Source organism: Monodon monoceros, unplaced genomic scaffold, assembly GCF_005190385.1.
Source record: "Monodon monoceros isolate NGI ecotype Baffin Bay Population unplaced genomic scaffold, NGI_Narwhal_1 Super_Scaffold_7, whole genome shotgun sequence".
Classification (NCBI taxonomy): domain Eukaryota; kingdom Metazoa; phylum Chordata; class Mammalia; order Artiodactyla; family Monodontidae; genus Monodon; species Monodon monoceros.
Genome location: NW_021703784.1, coordinates 32615435 through 32638506, shown reverse-complemented (window position 1 = coordinate 32638506; position 23072 = coordinate 32615435). Strand labels below are relative to the sequence as shown.

The following is a 23072-nucleotide window of genomic DNA, read 5'->3' as shown; positions in this document are numbered from 1 at the left end:
CAAATTGTGGCTTATCCATGTATTAAAATACTACTCAACCATTAAAAGAAATGACCTATTGATCCACACAACAACATAGATTAATCTCACAAATCTTATGTTGAGAGAAAAAGCCAGACTAAAAAGGGTACAGACTGTATGATTCAATTTACATTACAGACTAAAAAAGACAAAGTCTTAAATTATGGAAGTCAGATAATTGGTCACCTGGGACAAGGGTGAGGGTGATAGGGAAGGGGCATAAGGAAACTTCTGGGGGTGAAAGAAATATTCTACATCCTGTTAATTAAGGTGATGGTTGAATAGGCATGTACATTTGTCAAGACTCTTCAAACTGTACACTTAAATAGATTTATTTTATTTTTGGTAAATTATATCTTAAAAAAGCTTTATTTTTAAATGCCAGTATAAAAAATAGTGTACATTATTCTTTGTGGATGTGTGCAAGAGTTTCTCTGGGGATTGTAATTAGTAATTCCATTCCATCTCATTAGTGATCTTCCAGATCATAGAATATGTAATTATTCTCACTTGTAAGATGATTCCAATAGTTTTCCAAAGTTGTTGTACAAATATAAAACCCTAACATGTGTATAAGACTTCTTATTGATTGACATCCATGTCTACAGTTACCAGGTTTTTCAAAGTACTACATTTTGCAAATCTGTTAGGCATGAAATAAAATTTCATTGTAATCTAAATTTGTATTTCCCTGATTATTAATGAGATTCAATGTGCTGTCATATGTTTCTTGATAATTTATGTTTTTTCTTTTGTCTTTTTCTCATTTTTATGAGTTGTTTTCTTATACATTTGTAAGAGTTCTTTATTTAATCTGTAGGCTTTGTCAGTTATTTGTGTGGCAAGTAACTCCCCCACAGTTGTGTTCTTTTAATAAAAATAAATTGTTAATATTAACGCAGTCAAATGTATAAATATTTTTATGGGTAGCAATGTTTTATATATTGCTTTAAAAGTTAATTCCTCCCTACAACAAAGACATAAAAGCATTTTATATATACCTATTTCTGCAAGAGTTATCATTGACATTAACATCTATCCAGCAGACCCAGGAAAAGTGAAAATGGAGGATCATGTGGAAATTTCGTTCCTGGATCACGTTTGGTACATTGTTCTTTCCGTATTCTATTGACCAGAACTCAATCCCATGCCCCTACCTAAGGGATGCTGGAAAAATGAGGCGTAATTATGTGTCCAGAGAAAAAGGAAAATGTGGTTATTGAACACTTAGTTAATCTATTCTTCTGAAGAATATTTTGGTTCTTCCAACACATTGAATGCACTCATTCCTTTTCCCAAGGGAGACAAACCAAATCTCATCTGGCCTCTGTATCCAGTCAAGTCCAAGATTTCCAGATCTCCATCAGGTCTAGATATGGATCATCTTGATTCTGTAACATATGTACTTAAAAGATAAGTTCATTATCCACAGAAAAAAAATATTCCACTCAGAAAAGAGATGAACAGGAGTCCCAAACTACTCACTACTTCATCACAAATATGAAATTCTCCTGTAAGATCATTCATTGTAAAGCTTTTCTCTCTTGTGTGTGTGGGAGGAATGAGAGAGTTCTTAATTAGACACTGATATTACTCTTTGTAAGAAATTACCTTGTCTATCCTCCAGGGTATCTTGACTTCCCTCTCTGACATTTTTCTTTTTTTTTCTATTTCATGGCCACAGTTGAAATGTGTATTGAGGAGTATACCCTCCTTGGGGGCTGTACAGATTTTGTAACTCAAATTCCTGTTGATCTACATTTGGAGGCTTAAATTTTGTTTTAAGGTTCAAATGCTCAAAGATTTGTTGCTGTTTTAAACTGAGACACTTGGTTTCTTTGGCAATGAAGTCATCTCAAAATTTAATTGGCTTCTGACTTGTTTGCTTCCACTAAATTCCATGTACTAATAACTTCATTGAAAATTATTCAATAAATAATATTTGAATTTAACAATAGCTACCTAAAAGCTAATTTTAAAACATTTATCAAAAATAAAATATACCTTCTTTTTCCAAAGGACATATAACTTTCACAATAATTCATTCTATATTTAGCTACAAAGGTTAATTTAACAAGTTCCAAAAAGCAGAAACTACAAGTCACGATCTCTACATGTCAAAATATATGGCATGTGGTTACCTCTGATATCAGAGGTAAAAGCAGTCATACTTTTATTATTAACCATAAAAAATAACTATATCACACCTCCAGCTAAAAAAATGAGAGTACAATAATAAATGTGCTAATCAAGAAACAAGAATAAGGAAATAAAAAATAGAAACTCTAAAACACACACCAAAAACTTAAAAATTCAAAATGTTTTTTTAAAGACCAGTAAAAGAGACAAACATTTGACAAAACTAATCATTGTCACTAACATTTATTGGGTACTCACTACTTACAATGTATTTTGCTAAGCAGTTTATAAAAACTTAGCTCACTTAATGCTCAAATTCATGTTATGAAACTTATTCATTCATTTACTTCATAAACATTTGTTAAGTACCAACTATGTTCCCAGCACTCTATGAGACACTGTGGACATACTGCTGAACAAGAGAAATGATGTCTCTGCCCTCAAGATATTTGCATTCTGAAAGAACAAATTAATACCCTCATTTTACAGTTGAGGAAACCAGATCATAGAACTTAGATAACTTTCTTAAGGTTACATAGCATCTTTGTGTTTGAATTTTATTGTATTCCCTGGTATATCATGCCCCTAACCAGCACAGAATGCTAAAAAGGGGAGGGGGAGATTGAGAAAGCACATACTCAAACCATTAAAATTGTAAATACAAATTTTAAAAAAGATACAAATATTATCACCATATTATTGCAAACATTTTTTTCACCTACTTGCTCTGTGCCAGGTAGTACTTTAGATCATTAAATGTTTATAATTCCCCTCTGAACTACGTATTATTATTTCTACCATATTTTACATTTGGGGTAACTGAAGAAATGAAATTAGATATTAAAAAACTTGTAGTTGCATGCAAATCAAAACTACAATGAGGTATCACCTCACGCTGGTCAGAATGGCCATTATCAAAAAAGCTAGAAATAATAAATGCTGGAAAGGGAATGGTGAAAAGGGAACTCTCCTACACTGTTGGTGGGAACGTAAATTGATACAACAATGATGGAAAACAGTATGGAGATTCCTTAAAAAACTAAAACTAGAACTACCATATGACCCAGAAATCCCACTACTTGGTATATACCCTGAGAAAACCATAATTCAAAAAGAGGTATGCACCACAATGTTCATTGCAGCACTATTTACAATAGCCAGGACATGGAACCAACTTAAATGTCCATTGACAGATGAATGGATAAAGAAGATGTGGCACATATATACAATGGAATATTACTCAGCTGTAAAAAGAAATGAAATTGAGTAATTTGTAGTGAGGTGGATGGACCTAGAGTCTGTCATACAGAGTAAAGTAAGTCAGAAAGAGAAAAACAAATACTGTATGCTAACACACATATATGGAATCAAAAAAAAAATGGTTCTGATGAACCTAGTTGCAGCCCAGGAATAAAGAGGTAGACATAGAGAATGGGATTGATGACATGGGGTGGGAGGGTGAAGCTGGGATGAAGTGAGAGTAGCATCAACATATAAACACTACCGAATGTAAAATAGTTAGCTACTGGGAAGCAGCAGCATAGCACAGGGAGATCAGCTCGGTGCTTTGCCATGACGTAGGGGTTGGGATGAGGAGGATGGGAGGGAGGCTCAAGAGAGAAGGGATATGGGGACATGTGTATGCATATGGCTGATTCACTTTGCTGTGCAACAGAAACTAACACAGTATGGTGAAGAAATTATACTCCAGTAAAGATCTATTTAAAAAAAAAAAACAAAACTTGTAGTTGCAGAGCTGTATTTATCCTGGGAAGTCTGGATGTAGAATACAGGCTTAACTACTACTAAAACATGTGACCACTTATGATGGAAGAATTTTTTAAACCTTTAAACAATTGGCATTTATACAACTCACTGCTAAAACATTGAAATTATGGATGAAATACTTGATTTTCTAGGGAAACATGAATCGCCAAAGTTGACACAAGCAAAAATTTATATACAAATAATTAAAGAAAACATGGAAGAAATTGAAAACACTTTCAAAAAACTAACTCTGCTGATGGTTGGCAGGTGCAGGTGAATTTTTATGAGTCCTATCAGTGTTCTAAGGAACATATAATTTCTCTACTATTTAAGCTATCAGAATAGGAGATATGAATGTTCTGGCATGTTTACCAAGCTATACCCATCACTATGATGCCAAATCTGTCAATGCTAGCTTGTAAACAAAGCAACCACCAACTCACTAACAAATATGCACACATGCAAACCAACAAACCTAATGAGCACAGACAATCTCACCTTTGAATATAGATGCAAAAATCTTAAATTTTAAAATATATCAAATCCATTCTTGTACACATTAAAAGGATGATATATCAGGCCAATATAAGTGTTATTTGAAAATGCAAGGTTCAGTTTTCCTGGATATTGAAGCAAAAATTGCCAACTCTAGTACAGCAATTTCAAGTGTATATTTTATTCCTAAGAAACAATTAGGAAGAGTGTTAAAAAATAAACAGGGTGTTTATCATAGTATTGTTTATAATAGTGAATATTGCTATTGCTCCAGTCAGGAAAATTAGTGGAAAATATCCTACATTTAGCAATTATAATCCATCGTAAAATGTTACAAAACATCCAAGTAGTATACGAAAAGCACTTTGATGTTTAAAAGAAAAAAAATCCCAGCCGACTGCACAAATAAGGGAAGACTTTACTGAAGAGGAGGCATTTAGAATGGGTCTCAAAGAATTAGTAGCATTTTAACAGATATGACTGGGAACACACAAAGTTGTGTTTCTGGGTCAGGAGATATAGAAGGAAGTAGTGAGAAATCGAACTGAAAAAGCAGACTGTGTCCAGAGCCTAAAGTACATTAAATGTAGATAGTAATAAATAAAACAGTAGAACAGAACTGTGAAGCCCAAAACAGATTTAAGCATGTGAGAACCAATTATACAACAAAGGCAACATTCCAAAAATTGTCGGAAAAGGAGTTTTAAGGGTGCTAAAATAATTAGTTGCACTTCCTATTTCACATCAAAAACATGAATATAGTCCAGATGGATTAAAGATCCAACTGCTAAAAAATAATTTTAATTTTTACAAAATGCTACCAGAAACGCTGAAGGAAATATGGACATAAACTTGGGTTTACAGATAATTTTACAAGAAAACAAAAATTCAGAAGTTATGAAGGAAACTACAAATATGTTTGTTTCTCCCAAAAATATTTATAAACTTGTATCACAGATACCATCATAAACTATCAATACACTGAGAAAGAATTTTTCTGAGAAACAAAGTCATAATAGCCCTAATACACAAAGAACTCTAAGAAATTAAACAATGCAAACAGGCAAATAGAAAAGTGAAAGAAATAATTGAAAAATAATATAAGCAAACAATTCACAGAAAAGCAGATTCAAACAGTCAATATAATTATGAAAAGATGTTCAACTTTCTTAGAGTCCAGAGAAATTTTAACAGAATGCCACTTTTAACCTTTCAATGCTGACAAAAATTAAACAGATTGATCACATAATGCGGTGGCAAAGATATGGGAAAACAGTCTAATATATTACTTATACGTGTGGAAACTGCTACTATATTATTGGAAAACAATCTGGCAGTACTTATTAAAATTAAAAATGTGCACGCCCTTTGATCTATCAATTCCACTTTTGTGAATGCTGTAGAAACTGAAAAGCAATGGTATATGATATATGTACAAGGTTGCTTATAGAAATATTATTTCTTAGTAGCCAAAAAAAAAAAAAAGAAAAGGGTTGGGACTATGCTGAATGTCTAACTATAGGGGATGGTTGATTAAATTCTGATACATCTATACAAGGGAATAATATGCAGCTATTAGCCAGAATAAGTCAGGAGTTGGTCTTGGGTTTGATATTTTATTAATAAAATAACTCATCATATGTGTTTATATATGCATCACTGCGACAAGGTGGAAAATTACTTGCTAACTGTATTTCTTTTTGCAGAGAGGAGATACTTGAAGGGGTGGGAGCAAAAAAAGTTCTTAATTCACTTTTCCTGACTCTTTTGTTCAACGTTTGTAATAAGCATATATTATTTTGTAATTTATCCAAGTTACTTTTGCCATTTAAACAAATTTACAAAGTTAAAAAAATAAAGTATAATATATATATGAATATATATATATATATGTAAAATAGAGTCTCTAAATTGCTTTCCTGAAATACGAAAGAAAAGGAAACTATCCTCCTTGTAATGTAACTACTTACCAGACGATCCACATGGAAAGTGAAGTACATCAACCAGCACACCATCCTTAATTGTGATGACACTTTATTGCACTCAGCCTATTAAGTGCTTAAATTACCAGATAACAAAATCTATGTTCTTAATAGTGGAAAGTGTATTAATGGTATTTTCCTTCCTTATTGTAGCCCAGTTCCAACAATCACATGGATGAAGGTTAATGGTTATATTCCTGGTAAAGCACGTCTGCGTAAATCTCAGGCAGTACTGGAAATACCCAATGTGCAGCTGGACGATGCAGGCATGTATGAATGCCGAGCTGAAAACTCACGTGGAAAAAATTCCTTTCGTGGACAATTACAAGTATACAGTAAGTGTTTTCAGCAAAAATGGATGCTCTAGTCCCAAGAGTCAAACTGAAAATACAAACTAATTTGAACTAAATATTGCTTGTTAGCTACATTAGAAAATGAGTAATAATTTATAATCATGTTTCTTTTACATGGCAAAGCATCAGGTAAAATTACCCTACACACAGAAATGCTTTAAATTAAAAATGAATGGGAATTATAAGGTTCTTTGTACAACATAAAGAATTGATAACCTTAAAAATGAGATACATTCCCAGCACCAAAGCCATCCTCTAAGTTACAAATCTTGTAACCTTTATTAACTTATTCTGCCCTTGGCCTGAATCAGAAGTCACAATTAATGCCCACGAACCAAATCCTACTTGTCTTTTTTTCCTTGGAAATTTATTGGAACACAGCCTCACCCCTTTGTTTACATATTGCCTAGGTCAGATGTTGCACTGATAAGGCAGAATTAAGTAATTGAGACTGAGATCAGCTGACTTGCAAAGCCTCAAATATTTGCTATCTCATCCTTTACAGGCAAAATTTGCTGCCCCTACTCTAAATTAATGCATCTGTATAATAAATAAACTTCACAGCCTACAAGTGTTTATATTGTCCAAAAATTTCAGAGATAACAAGTTATGTGTAAAATTGGGAAAATCTACTTCAAAAATATGTACAATATCATCTTTACTTCTATGAATCACAAATTGTACTTTTCATATTTACTACTTGTCATATTTGCTATTATAATATACATTATACATAAAGGGTAAGTGATAATACTCGTATTTCTCAGATGAGGACACTAAAAAACAGAAGAAAACTATAATGCAGAGCACTGATACAAGCAAATACAGATGTTTCCAATATGAAATTAAACAAATTTCATATTCAACAGAATCAGCCAGCAGCTATAACTGTCACTGTTTCTCAAGATCAGTTCTTCTAAAAAACTGAATGTTCTTCACAGGGACTTTAAAAAGTATTTTGAAAAATTAATATCTGAATTCAACCAGTTTTCCCTTTCTTTTCAGAATCCTCCTAGGATTTTTAATCCACAGTTCAAACAAGGTTCTAATTTCTTTTTTTTTTTTTTAAACATCTTTATTGGGGTATAATTGCTTTACAATGGTGTGTTAGTTTCTGCTCTATAACAAAGTGAATCAGTTATACATATACATATGTTCCCATATGTCTTCCCTCTTGCGTCTCCCTCCCTCCCACTCTCCCTATCCCACCCCTCCAGGCTGTCACAAAACACCTAGCTAATATCCCTGTGCCTTGCGGCTGCTTCCTTTTCTTATTTGTAACAACTCCTTTAGAAATTGAGCACTCCAACCAACTTGACTATGCCATGCACATTTTGTTCATTCACTCATTAATTCAACTAATGTTTATTTAGTGGCTGTTACTGCACTACATTCTAGTAATAGAGATTTGAAGGAGCTCTTGGTCCACTAGATCAGATGAAAAGCAAGCCCACACAGGGCACAGCATGCTATCTGCTGTGATGAAAGCATGTGCAAAGGACTATGGGAGCGCAGGGTCCACTGCATTCTACTGGGATGATTCAGGAAAGCATTCCAGAGAATTTGTACTTTAAGGGATATCCCACCCACCAGTGGTCCGGCAGCCAGCTGGGTCAGGACCCAGCCCCTACCATCAGCAGGCTGGCCCCAGTCCGAGGACCCCTGAGGGCCACATAACCAGCTACCAACCAGTGGGTCAGTGCCAGCCTTGTGTCACCAGGCCATGAAGCCAGCCATGCTGGGACCCAGGCACTCACTCCAGCAGGCCAGCAGCCATTGTATTAGGTAGGGCCAGACAGCAAATGAGGCAGAAATAAATTAAATAGAGGCTAGAAAACAATTTTTAAAAATCAATGAAACTAAGAGCTGGTATTTTGAAAAGATAAACAAAGTTGATAAACCTTTAGCTAGACTCATCAAGAAATAAGGGATCCCATATAAATCAAATCAGAAATGAAAGAGAAGTTACAGCCAACACCACAGTAATACAAAGGATCATAAGAGATTACTACAAACAATTATATTCCAATAAAATGGACAATGTAGAAGAAACATAAATTTCTGGAAATGTCCAATCTCCTAAGAATGAATCAGAAAGAAATAGAAAATATGAACAGACAAATTTCCTGTAATGAAATTGAATCAACACTTTAAAAAAAAAAAAAAAAGAAAGCTTCCAGAAAACAAAAGTCCAGTACCAGATGGCCTCACATGTGAAGTCTATCAAAAATTTAAAGAAGAGTTAACATCTATCTTTCTCAAACTATTCCAAAAATTTGCAGAGAAAGAAATGCTTCTGAATTCATTCTTCAAGGCCAATATCACCCTGATACCAAAACCAGACAAAGATATCACACACATACACAAAATTTTAGGCTAATATCATTGATGAACATAGGTGTACATATCGTCAACAAAAAATTAGCAAATTGAATTCAACAATACATTAAAAGGATCATACACTATGATCCACTATGACTTACCCCAGGGATGCAAGGATGGTTCAACATCCACAAATCAATCAATATGATATACCACCTTAACAAATTAAACAATAAAACTCAAATGATCATCTCAATAGAAAAAGCTTTTGACAAAATTCAACATGCATTTATGATGAAAACTCAACAAAGTGGGTATAGAGGGAACATACCTCAACATGATAAAGGCTGTATATGACAATCACACAGCTGACACCATACTCAATGTGGAAATCTAAAAGTATTTTCTGTCAGATCGGGAACAGGACAATGATGCCTACTCTTGCCATTTTTATTCAAAATAGTGTTGGAAGTCCTAACCACAGCAATCAGACAAGAAAAAGAAATCCAAATTGGAAAAGAAGTAAAACTTTGCAAAAGACAGGATACTTTATAGATAAAATCCTAAAGACACCACTCCAAAACTATTACAGCTCATCAATGAATTCAATAAAATTGCAAGATACAAAATTAATATACAGAAATCTGTTGCATTTCTAAATAAAAACTAACTGCAAACTCTCAGAAAGAAAAATTATGAAAACAATCCCATTTATCATCACATCAAAAAGAGTCAAATACCTAGGAATAAATCTAACTAAGGATGTAAAAGACCTATATGTGGAACATTATAAGACACTGATGAAAGAAATTGAACATAACACAAACAAATGGAAAAGTATAACATGCTCAAAGTTTGAAAGAATTAATATTGTTAAAATGACCATACTACCCAAGGCTATCTACAGATTCAATGCAACCCCTATCAAAATATCAAAGGCATTTTTTACAGAACTAGAACAAATCATTCTAAAATTTGTATGAAAACACAAAAGACCCCAAACAGCAAAAGCAATCTTGAGAAAGAAGAACCAAGCTGGCAGTATCACAATCCTTGATTTCAAACTATACTACAAAGCTCCAGTAATCAAAACACTACAGTACTGGCACAAAAACACACACCTAGATCAATGGAACAGAATAGAGAGCCCAGAAGTGAACCCACATGTATATGGTCAATTAATCTATGACAAAGGAGGCAAGACTATAAATTGAGGAAAAGACATCCTCTTCAATAAAGGGTGTTGGAAAAATTGGACAGCCACATGAGAAAGAATCCAACTGAACTATTTTCTCACACCATACACAAAAATAAACTCAAAATTAATTAAAGGTGTAAATGTAAGACCTGAAACCATAAAACTCCTAGAAGAAAACATACACAGTATGATCTTTGACATGTCTTAGCAATATTTTTTTGGATAAGTCTCTTGAGGCAAGGGAAACAAAAGCAATTTTAAAAATGGAACTAAATTGGGCTTCCCTGGTGGCACAGTGGTTGAGAGCCCACCTACCGATGCACGGGACATGGGTTCGTGCCCCAGTCCAGGAAGATCCCACATGCCGCGGAGCGGCTAGGCCTGTGAGCCATGGCCACTGAGCCTGCGTGTCCGGAGCCTGTGCTCTGCAACAGGAGAGCCCACAACAGTGAGAGGCCCGTGTACCGCAAAAAAAAAAAAAAAAAAACTAAATCAAACTAAAAAGCCTTTGCACAGTAAAGGAAACTATCAAAAAGGTTGCCAACTGAGTAGGATATTTGCAAATGATACATCTGATAAGGAGGTATAAACCAAAATATACAAAGAACTCATACAATTCAACATCAAAAAAGCAAACAACTCAGTTAAAAATGGGCAGAGGACCTGAATAGACACTTTTTCAAAGAAGATATGCGTATAGCCAACAGGCACATGAAAAGATGTTCAACATCTCTAGTCATCGGGGAAATGCAAATCAAACCAACAATGAGCATCACCTCAGACCTGTCAGAGTGGCTATTATCCAAAAACAACAAATAATTGTTGGTAAAGATGTGGAGAAAAGGGAACCCTCATGCACTGTTGGTGGGAATATAAATTGCTGTAGCCACTGTGGAAAATGGTATGGAGATTCCTCAAAAAATTAAAAAATAAAACTACCATACGATTCAACAATTCCACTCCTGGGTATTTATTCAAAGAAATGTAAACAATAATTTGAAAATAAATATGCACCCCTATGTTTATTGCAGCATTATTTATAATAGCCAAGGTATGGAAGCAATCTAAATACTCATTTATAGATTAATGGATAAAAATGATGTGAGATTATATATATATATATAAAAGATGGACTAATATTCAGCCTAAAAAAAAAGAATGAAATCTTGCCAACTGCAACAACAAGGGTAGATCTAGAGGGTATTATGCTAAGGGAAATACGTCATAGAAAGACAAGCAGCATATGATTTCACTTATATGTGGAATCCAAAAAACAAAATAAATGAACAGACATAAAACAGAAACAGAGTCATAGGTACAGAGAACAAACAGGTGGTTGCCAGAGGGAAGAGGGGTGGAGGAATGAAAGAAATAGATGAGGGAGATGAAGAGGTACAAGCTTAAAAAAAATTTGACAATGGAGGAAAGACACTTTAACCATATCTTACAGATTTCATACAATTGCATTGTCATCTTTCTGATAAAGAAATTTTTCTCTGTTGTAATTTTGAAAGCTTATATATTTACATATATATTTATAATGCACGAGAATGCTAGTAAATATAGAACAATTTTATAGCAAATGAAATTTGAATTTACAAATTATTTTCCCAAAGCTATTCAGGTTCTATCAGAAAATAAAAAGCAGAGCAGTTATTCAATAAACTGACATGTTTTATTACTTCAATCCATGCTAAAGCTGCTTTAGTATTTGGAAGAAGTGATACCTCTAAGCCTTCTTACTAAACAAGTTCCAGTGCTCTCCATGGGGAGAATCTAGACACTTACTGCAAAGTGGGTAAAACAACAAGATTTGCTTCACTTAGATTATCGGAACATTATCATTGCTATATTTTTTTACACAGGAAATAGAGTGCTGTGTGTAATGTAATGCTGTGTTTCTTCCAAACACCAATAGTTAATGCATAAGAATTTGTGAATATTCCATATGAATTTTGAGCTTGGTGAAGTATTTGAGAAATGAAATCACCCTTATTTAATGCTTAAACTCTTACAGCATACCCACACTGGGTAGCAAAACTGAATGATACTCAGTTAGACAGCGGGAGCCCTCTCCGATGGGAATGTAAGGCTACTGGAAAACCCAGACCCACATACCGTTGGCTGAAGAATGGAGTACCCCTCTTGCTTCAGGTACTGTTGGTAACCTTAGCCTGTTCCAGTGTAATTTTAGAAGGATTTCACAAAGGATAAGCTATCTTCCTTTAGTCTTATTGAAAGCCATTTCTTACGTATCCCTTATATTTGGAATTAGAAAAATAACATATATAAACAAGATTTTCTTTTAATTTTAATTGCCTTATTACTTTTTTGAGTAATATATCACTTCTTTAAACATTATTCTATCCTATAAATTCATTCAAAAATATCAATGATTATCATAGATGTATTGCCATTTCCAGCAGACTTTTAGACATCATCTAGTTTATTGCTGTCACTTTGCAGATGATGGAGTTATCTCCAAGAAGTAAAGTGACTTGCCCAAGATCATATATCTAGTAAGAGGTGAGACTGAAAGAGAATCCTAGTCTTCTGTGTCCTGGGCACGTTCTTCACAACATCCTGCTACATATTGAAAAGTTTATTTTTAGTAAATCTATTGCATTCTTTTATTTTACTTTTTATTTTTTAACATCTTTATTGGAGTATAATTGCTTTACAATTGTGTGTTAGTTTCTGCTGCATAACAAAGTGAATCAGCTATACATTTACATATATCCCCATATCTCCTCCTTCTTGTGTCTCCCTCCCACCCTCCCTATCCCACCCCTCCAGGCGGTCACAAAGCACCAAGCTGATCTCCCTGTGCTATGCAGCTGCTTCCCACTAGCTATCTATTTTACATTTGGTAGTGTATATATGTCCATGCCACTCTCTCACTTCATCCCAGCTTACCCTTCCCCCTTCCCGTGTCCTCAAAACAACTTAATACCTACTGAATTTGAGAATAAATCGATTACTATTTAAAATAAGAATAATTGTTATAATTTCAGCTCTTTCCCTTGTTGTGGCCTTTCCAGGAAGGAGGACAAAAAGGGAATAGTTCACTATTTATGGACAAAAGAGAGAGAAAGTTTGAAATTCCAAACACAGCTTCTGCCCAGGTCCTGTCATTACCAAAGGATCTCGTCTGACATTTGCCTCTTTGGGCTTTGGTTTGCTCTTTTGTAAAATGAAGAGATTGGATCAGATCATCCCCACAGTCCCATCGAGCTCCGATATTCCCTTATTCTAAAACCAGTTAGTCCAAAACAGAACACAGTTACGCAAAAAGACAGACACAAATAAAAAGAACAATAGAGCTGTTAAGGAAAACTGAGGGGGAGGGAGTGGGAATCCTGAGATACTGGTTCATTGCCTGTCTCTCTCTAATTCTCTGGGATATCAGGTAAACCTTGAGATGGGATCTGTGCTAGTTATATTTTCAACTGTCACATCCAAGTAAAGTGAATTCCACTGGCAGATAATAGTCTGTTAAGTGAATGGGTTAATTTTTAAAGTGATGTCAAATTTCTTGGCATCTTCGTTGATAGGTAATCAAAGCACTGCTCACTAAAATTAAAAGAATGATTTGTTTGACATTAAGTAGATAAGACACCTGGTTGTTTAACAGCATTTTAAATTTAAAATTTGCTTTTCAAATGTGTTATTGGCCTCAGTTTACCTCAGTTTGCTCATGCTCAATCCTCTGTTTCCTGTATTGTTTCATCTGACCAGTTTACATTTTCTGACCAATAGTTCTATACAGAATCCAGTTGCAAGACAGTTTTTTAATTTGTGTTACTGTGTTGGGAAGTGAGAGAAAAGGCAAATTTCTGACCGGATTAATGTAGTAAAGAGATTCTTGTGATGACCTGGTCTGTATTTAACCTTGATCCCATGTATATACAGTCTCGATCCTTCTACCATTTGAACCCCTGCTTCTCCTTTGTAAAATGAATTCAAATAAAAGCAGTATCAGCTGATTGTATTTCATAAGCTTAACTAGTATACCAAACAAAAGCAGCTTATTTTAAAAACATAACCAAAAGTAAAACTCAGTATAACTACAGGAAAATATAGTAATAATTAGGTTTCTGACTGAGAAATAGTTGTATTTTACATAAGATGTTATATTAGAATAATGAACAGAAGATTTGTGTTCCTAAGTTGTCAAATAATGTTCAATTGCATTAATCAGAGGCTTTTCTGTCTTGATCTAGGAGAGAGTAACTGTAAAATCTCTATGATTTGTTCACTTTCTCTATCTATTTTTTTTTTATTCCATTATAGAGTAGGGTTGAGATGGTTAATGGAGTATTGATGATCCACAATGTGAATCAATCAGATGCTGGAATGTATCAGTGTTTGGCTGAAAATAAATATGGAGCCATTTATGGGAGTGCTGAGCTGAAGATTCTAGGTATGCAATTTCTAAGTAAATAAAGAGGAAAAAAGTGTTGCTTCTTTTCATGCTCTAATTCTTACTATACTGAAGGTTTATGATGTGATCGTGAAAACCTATTTTATGGTTTGAAAAGAAATACTATGTCTTGCTGATATGTATTTTTTAAGCTTGAGGAGACAAGTATACATGGTGTACAGTTTATCCCATAACTTTCTATAAGATTTTCTCTAATTTTAGTTTTAACTCTAACAGGTTTATACAATATGTCTTTTCTATGGCATTAAAAAAAATCATATAAGAAAAGTATGTTAAATTTCAAGGAAGAATGCTTTAAGGGTAGGGAATCAGAATGTAGGTTTTCAACACAGCAGCGCTTAATATTCTCCCAAGCAGCTCCTACCTACCAGTAGGAGTGTGGCTCCTGCAAGGTGGGACTCCTAAGTAAATCGCCCTCTCTTGAAGTGTCATCAACCGTTGTCACCCTTCCAGGTTGATGAAAGCCTTTCTGAAGCCAGGCCAACAATCTCCTAGTGTTACACTCTTGAGAATATAACCACAACACAAGCACTACTTCACTCTTTACTACAAGAAAAATTCAGTCCAGGGGAATAAGCTACCCAGATTGAGCATGGTTCAGTTTCTGGAATGGATTTTACTTTTTCCTACTCACATGATTTTCTAAGCTTTTGTTCTGGGATGATTATAATACAAAGAGGGAGACTTAGATGGTCTTAGTGCACCATCTCCCAAACGTGGCAGGAGCTTAAGTGTGCTTTGTACTTTCCACTGACTCAAAGCACAGCATTAACAGAAACACCCAAGATCTCTGGAATCTGAAAAGGCACCATTCACATATCAGCTGTGTGATAAATCAAAAACCATAAATCAAATTGAATAATGAATGTTTACATTTGAAATTTCTTCACATTATCACAAATCCATCCAAAATAGATATAGGAGTCCACGTTTCAATGTCGTACATACTAACCAATCAAATATTAATGTACTTTCCTGTCAGCTCATACTCCAACATTTCTGAATTAAAAAGCTGATTCAGCTTTCACCTAATTAATGTTTTATCCAGAAACACTCTCAAATGTGTCCCTTTCTCATTCACTAGACATATTTTCAAAATTATGTTTAATAAGGTATATTCCCAGCAGGCAACCAAAAATATCACCTGCAATCTTCCTATAAATTTCTTAACTTTTCTTTCAATTTTTTAATCCATCTCAATTGGTACCTTTTTTGTGTGTGTTACATCTTTTAATGTTGTGTGCCATGCATTATACCAATATGTGATGGACATAAAAAACTTATGAAATATTCATAAAATTGTCATATTGGCATAAATAAATGTCTCAGATACAGTAAACTTGTATACATATTTCCAGTTTCTCTTTAAGATTCAAAGGAGACTTTTTTTTTAATTTGTTTCTGTCTCTTTGTCACGTGTTGTTTTAGTCCAGCATTCTCAACCACAGCTACCTACTGGAATTTCCTGGGAAGTTTAATCAAAACTGTCTTAAAATGATCAGGCCTAGATGAATAATTGCAAACAATGAAATAAAATTTTAATTGAAATTTAAATAATTCAACTTCTTAAAAATATATTTCTTTTAAAGCTACATTTAATTTTGTATACTATTAAAATAAAATATGCATTGAGACTCATAGATAGGAAATGGGCTACACAGGATTGCCTTCTATACGGATAACCTCCATTTTTCCAAAGGAAGCCCAAAATAGACTTCTGTGTCCAGTCCCTTCACCTTTTGTCCAAAGTGCTCATTAGTCTTTCACAATTAAAGTTGATAATCATAAGTAAAGCATCTCATTCTTTGAAACAGCCTTTGTCTCTGGGCCTCACAATTGTATGGAACTATCACCTGCTGATGGAAAGAAAAGCCAATAAGATAGCTACTAAATAATAATGAATTAAATTTCAAGTTAGTGCCTTTTACATGTGTAGATATCCTATGATTTTATTAGAAATGCATTCCAAAGATAAAGTTGCCAAATCTTGGTGAATCATCCATTAGAGGTTATTGTCATTGCTTGTGGTAGAACTAACCTTTTACTTTTTCACAGCTTCAGCTCCCACTTTTACACTGAATCAACTGAAGAAAACAATAATTATTACTAAAGACCAAGAAGTCATCATAGAGTGCAAACCCCAAGGCTCTCCAAAACCAACCATCACTTGGAAGAAGGGAGACAAAGCAGTTAGAGAGAATAAAAGGTTAGAAGTCTATTTCATAATTCAAACTCTTAATATCAGACTTTTTCAATGCAGATGATACAAACAAAGTATATGTCTTGCCATAATTGTGAGATATATGTCATGAACTGACTGAACTATGGTGAATAGAAAAATATCAAATGATTTATAAAGAAAAAAGTTATACCTCAATATAGCCAGACTTCTTTGCTTCAGTGGTGTTTCAGCACCAGTTGGGAATTTCACCAGGTTATGAAGAAAGCAAGCACTTTCATTAAATTAGTAATTTTTGGTTTTCATTTGGGTCTGCCGATTTGAAGATTCACAAGTGATCTATGATAATTTTTAGAGATTGGATTCTCATTTCAATGTTAATATTAATAATAATATAAATATACCCTGGATCTTCTGGATAATCACTTTATGACAGAATACTTCCAAGTGAAATTTGTGCCGAAGTTTGCATTTTTGTTTTCAATCACACTGATGCAAAATACTATAGAATTATCTCAATTGCCACAGGCAAATGAGAAATGTTCAGAGAACTATTTAACATGTAAAGGTTTGTCTTTGGTATGTAAAGCCAAAGGATACCACAGGAATACAAATGGGGAAAGGTGATGAGAGAATCAAATAGTTGCATGACAGTCTATATATGGCAAATTTGAAAGTCCCATGCTTTACTAATCATTATCATGTGGTGTTTTAGCTTTGGCAAAATATTATCCTCCATTCTGTTAAAATAATGTTGTGTATGTTGTTTTACAGTTTTGTTTTTCATTTGATCTATAAAGATAAGGAGTTTATGTTTTGTTTTATGTTTGGGTCTCTGTAAACATATAGCTAAAATAATTTAAGTCAGCATTAGGGGTCCATTTAAGCAATTCTTTAAGTAATTTTGGAATATTTTGAAATACTTGAAAAATTTCTTTAAAATGTATATATATATATATTTTTTTCCCATTCAATTCTGAGAAACACTGTTTTAAATTGCTTGTCTCTGATGAAATAATTTATGAATATTTGGATTTCGTCCAGGCCCAAGGACCTACGCTGCCTGGAAAAGGTGATAACCTAGAATTGGCATGGGTCATAATGGACATTTTGTTTTGAAAAAAATTTCTCTTTCTTAGTGGGGGTAGGGTTGGGCAGCAAGTCACACACTGTGAGATCAGTGTTGCATTTCATTGAATTGCCTTTGGTTGAATTGCATATGGTCGAATTGAAGTTTTTTGGATAATTGCTCAGAAATATGAAAAAAAAAACTGACACAAATCTTTCATTAAAGCAGAAGAAAATTAATTCATCATATACCAGTAAGAACATATTTACATTGCTTGGTTACCATTTTTTCTGAACATATTAAATTTTTTCATAATATCATCAAAATATATATGCCATATTAGTACAAGCCATTCCATTTGAAATGAATTACTTTGTTTTATGTTTGTGGATGGCATGTGAGCCTTGTCTTATTTGTTTCAGTTCACCATAGAATGTTCCTCATCAACTATTCATAGACATCACATTGAGTTTAAAAATGTGGCATCTCTTTTGTCAAAGCAAAAGTACTGAGAGAGGAACAGGATTATGGGTTTTCTATTACAACAAATATGAGCATAATACATTTTTATTTTCCAGAAGTTAAAAAGTATACTTTGTGAATTTTCCATTTTTCTTGCTCACTTTTCTATTCACTGCTAACCCCTTGGGTTAATGAGACAAATACAATGGCTTCAAACTCAGATCACTCAATTTTTCCAGATCTAAATATTTCTGGTCAAAGTGCTATTTAGGAAAAAGGCTGAAAGGTGTTTTTATTTAAGTAAAAGGCAGATTTGGACACAATTACTTAGCATTGTGTTACCCTGATATGTTTATATCATAATAGGTCTGTAAACTGGTTTAATTTAATAACAAAGATCAAAGATAATAGTGCATTTTTATTTTTTTGGCCGCATCTGCACGACATGCAAGATCTTAGTTCCCTGACTAAGGATTAAACCCGTGCCCCCTGCAGTGGAAGCAGAGTCTTAACCACTGGGCCACCAGGGAAGTCCCAAAAGGGCATTTTTATTCTTAAAAATTGACAGGACCACTTGCAAAATATAATTTTTAGTTGTGTACAATTTACTACCACACTGAGACTTCAGATTTCACAAAGAATACAATCTAGTTGGGTATAAAAAATATAAATGTTCAAATATTAAAATAAGAGGCTAAAATTTAATTAACAATAGAAAGAATTCCACAAAGTAGTATAAGAAGACACACATAGATATTTGGACAACTGTACATCCTAAAAATATGAATGGAAACTTGAAACTTAAAATTTGAATTATATGTATTATACATTCTTTAAAATAGCATCTCAGTTACACATGACAACTTATCTCCTTACATATATTTTAGATCATTTGTCTCTGTTACAAAGCACCTCAACCATTTGTAAGAATTGTAAATATAAGCTTAAGTGGAAAGGGAGATGTTAGAAAACTGTTAAGACTTTGAAAAGTTTGGGTCATATGTATTTCACATGGGGCTACAGATTCAAATCATGGTTTATTTTGTTGTAATGTAAGTATATTCACCATTCATGTGATCTTCATCAAGTATGTCCCCCACTCATGCAACCTACAACTGGAAAAAAAATGTGAAACGAATAGTTTTGCTCTTCATTCATAATCTTCACAGTTATTTGGTGTCTTTCCAAATTAAAGATTGAAACAGCAAATGGCAGTTTCCTACATAGGCAAATAAAGACTAGTATTACATTGGGGAAAAGGTTTTAAAGTAATAATATATCATAAGAGGAACATTTAAGTGTAAGAAACATATCCCAAAGCATAAAATTGTGTCCAGAGCAATAGCATAAAAATGTAATAAAAGCTTTTAATTGCAGAAAAATATGTTACCTAATCATCTGAAAACATGTCAGAAACTCAAAACGGTGAATTTGCATCTAGCATTAATTTCAATTTAACTCTAAACTGTAAATGCAATGTTATAACAACTGGAGGTTAATAGTCAGTCATTTGTTTTATCAATAGAGTGTCAAACAATTTATTAGCTTACCTTTTCTGCCACATTTTCATGGAATGTTCCCAAATTCAGTTTCATTTTGTTTGTTTTGGGAGGGATACTTCAAAACACAGACTTCTTTGAATTTATCTGTTTCACTAAAGAAATACATAAACCATTATTCTAAAGTTTAAAATTTAGTAAGGAATAACTAGAACACAACATGAATCTTAGAAGAAATATGATTAACAAATAAGTTGTCTGATTATATATTACAAAATATTTCATTCATTTGGCCCTAAATGATACATCTAAAGTATGTAAGAAAATGGATTATATTAGAGTTTGTGAGTTGCTTGTAGTCATTTGTTGTTTATATTAAAGAATGAGTTGTTCATATCAGAAAATGATCAGTATCAGCTGCTGTTCAAACATTAAATCATATTATTACTAATAATGATGATAATTACTCATAAGTCTGTAGCATTTAATATTTACAGAGCACTTTAACATTGTGGGTAATAGAACCCAGTGTGTATAACAGGAAGACTATGAGTTTTCAACAAGTTACTTAATTTTCTTACTTATAAAATTGGAATCTAAAAGAGTAACCTTGTTAGGTTCTGAAAAATAAGTGAAATTTTGTGTGTAAAATACATTGGCTGGTGTATGGCATTCAGTAAGTGCTCAATGAATGTTACCACGGTGACGAAGTTGTTGCTGCTGAAGTTGGCAGTGGTGGTGTCGGTGATGACGATGGTATCATTTGAGGCTTTGAATCTTTGCATACTGGTCTCAATTTTTGTTATCAATAGTTCTGAAAAACTTTAACACTTTCCTACCCTTTCTCTACCAATTAAGGGAAAGATACCTGAACTAAGTTATTATCTGGCATTAAAGGAGTCTTTGGGGCCTTCCATGTGACAAATTTGTTAATCTGTGTCCCTAAATTGACATTCTTTGTCCATCACACCCCAAACCACTTCTTGGCATCTATTCCTGGTATGGCCATTCTCACCAATCTTACCTACTCCTAGTTCAGTATCATTGAGATAATTTCTGAACTAGCAGGTTGAATAGTTGCTTGTTCCATGATCAGTATTTTAGGCCATGTGAATATACATATAGATAAATATACATGGGGAGTTAATGAAAATAGAGAAGAAGATTTTAAAACTATATTTATTTTTTTTTTCTTTTAAGGAATCTCTTGGTTTTGCCCCATTGCTTTTAAAGATCACCAGCACATATACACTTAAGTTCCTTTATCAATCATGTCCATTTTCATACTAAAAGGAATTTGCTCCAGGAGTACTAAGACATGAAACAGTCCATGGGGATTTTCTCCTCTAGTATACTTTCATTCAGAATGTTCTGCTCATCAAACTCATATTAGATTTTCACTTCAGCTCATTATTTCCATTACTTGGCCATTAACTTTTGTTAAAATATAATCACCCAGAGACACTCCAACAGTGCACAGATATTAAGCTTGCATTATTCCTTGTTCATTTCCTGTACTTTTTGTGGACAAAGACAATTTTGGCTGAAATGAAGAATACATAGTTTTTGGTAAAGGCATGATTTGTTTCCTTTCCATCTGCATGTATATAAACTGTTATTGCAATGCATAGAATATGCCATAACTGTTTTAAAAATTATTCACTATTATTGGAATAAGTACCAATTTTCATTTCTAGATGGGGGCGGTGGGTACCAGTTACAGAGATAATAGACTATAATTCAGATGGGTGCTAAAGAAACCCTGCATCCCAAAATATAAAAAGTATCCTATGGAGGGGCAGTATTATAGCATAATTTTTCTTTTATGGGTCTATAATCTAAGGAAAGACTTGTCCAAAATCCCTTGTAGTAATCCCTTCCTCACCAAAGGAGGTTCAGAACGGCGAAGTTTCCAACTTACTCATTTAACACGCACAGAAAATCGCACTTGGAGTGCCCATTAGTTGACTTCTAGTGGGAATTCATGTTGTGTTTATTAGGCAACAATGATCAGGCTCACATACTGACTCACAGACATATGGAAAAATATATTCTTAGCACAAGCCCTGAAGGACACTGTTACTGAGGGAAAGCAGGGTCTTCTTTCATTTTCTAAGGAAAAAGAGGAATTCATGGGTATAATTAAGGTCTTGTTTCTCTCCCTTTGTTTCCTTCTACATGCTGTGTCTGCTAATGAACAAGCTGTTTCGTTGTTTCTTTTGCGACAATGTCTTTTACATATTAAGAACATAAAACAATATAGACCCTAGGTATCTTGCTTTTTTCAGGGTCTAAGAAATTGTATAATGAGGGAACATGAACATTCATATATCAAGAATATATCAGTTGACTTCCTTTATTAATTAAAATCTATGTTTTCAAAGGAAATAAAATAAAATAGCATTTATCTAAGGGAAGAGAAGGTTGATAGCTGATTTCATAAGTTTTAATATGTGTGAACTGCTTGCAATCTACAATGTTTTATCTACAATGTTTATCAGGGACTGTGACATCCCCACCAAGCTTAAGGGGATGAGGAGGAAATGGCCTTACATTCATTATGGTGGGGTTAGGATGCTGACTTCCTGGTTTCAAAAGCTAACTGCAGAAGGTCCTGCCTAATTAACCTTCTCTTTAAAATGTTAGCAAAACACTAAAGAGGAAAAAATGCAAAGCCATAAGAGCATTGGAAATTAACCAATGTAGATGAACAAATTTTTGGCCTCTAGGAGGAATCATGCCTTCAAGTAAAAATGAGCTCAATTACGAAATGCTCAAGGGCTATTAAAACCTAGGTCCCTGAAACTACAACTAAATCAATATAAGAAATCAAAAGTGAGTCTTCCACTAACTGCCTTCCACCCTCCAAAATATTTTATCTTTAATTACACTGGACTCTCATAATTCCCCAAAGCAGGTTATTCATTTTCTCACCTTGTAAACTTTACACAAACTTCTCCCTTCTCTCTCCTCCCCTTCCTTGTAGCATGCTGGTCAACCTCAATAACACTTGAAATCCTAACTCAAAAGACAGAACTCTCTTCTTATGCTTTCTCACCATTGGAAATGCTCAAGCAGATACAATAATCAAAGAGTTGTAGTTAGTAGGAAGTTAGATAAATGATGTCACTCAACTTCTAAC

The 23072-nt window shown here is 33.8% G+C and overlaps 1 protein-coding gene across 1 annotated transcript in view; it reads left to right on the top strand.

Annotated features, from left to right (window-relative positions):
• CNTN5 (contactin 5) overlaps window positions 1-23072 on the top strand; it is a 1393643-nt gene that overhangs the window by 1092782 nt on the left and 277789 nt on the right. The window contains exons 9-12 of the mRNA XM_029208299.1: window positions 6558-6739; window positions 12295-12431; window positions 14571-14700; window positions 16777-16927. Of these exons, the coding sequence (XP_029064132.1) occupies window positions 6558-6739; window positions 12295-12431; window positions 14571-14700; window positions 16777-16927 (600 nt within the window). The remainder of the gene's footprint in view (window positions 1-6557; window positions 6740-12294; window positions 12432-14570; window positions 14701-16776; window positions 16928-23072) is intronic.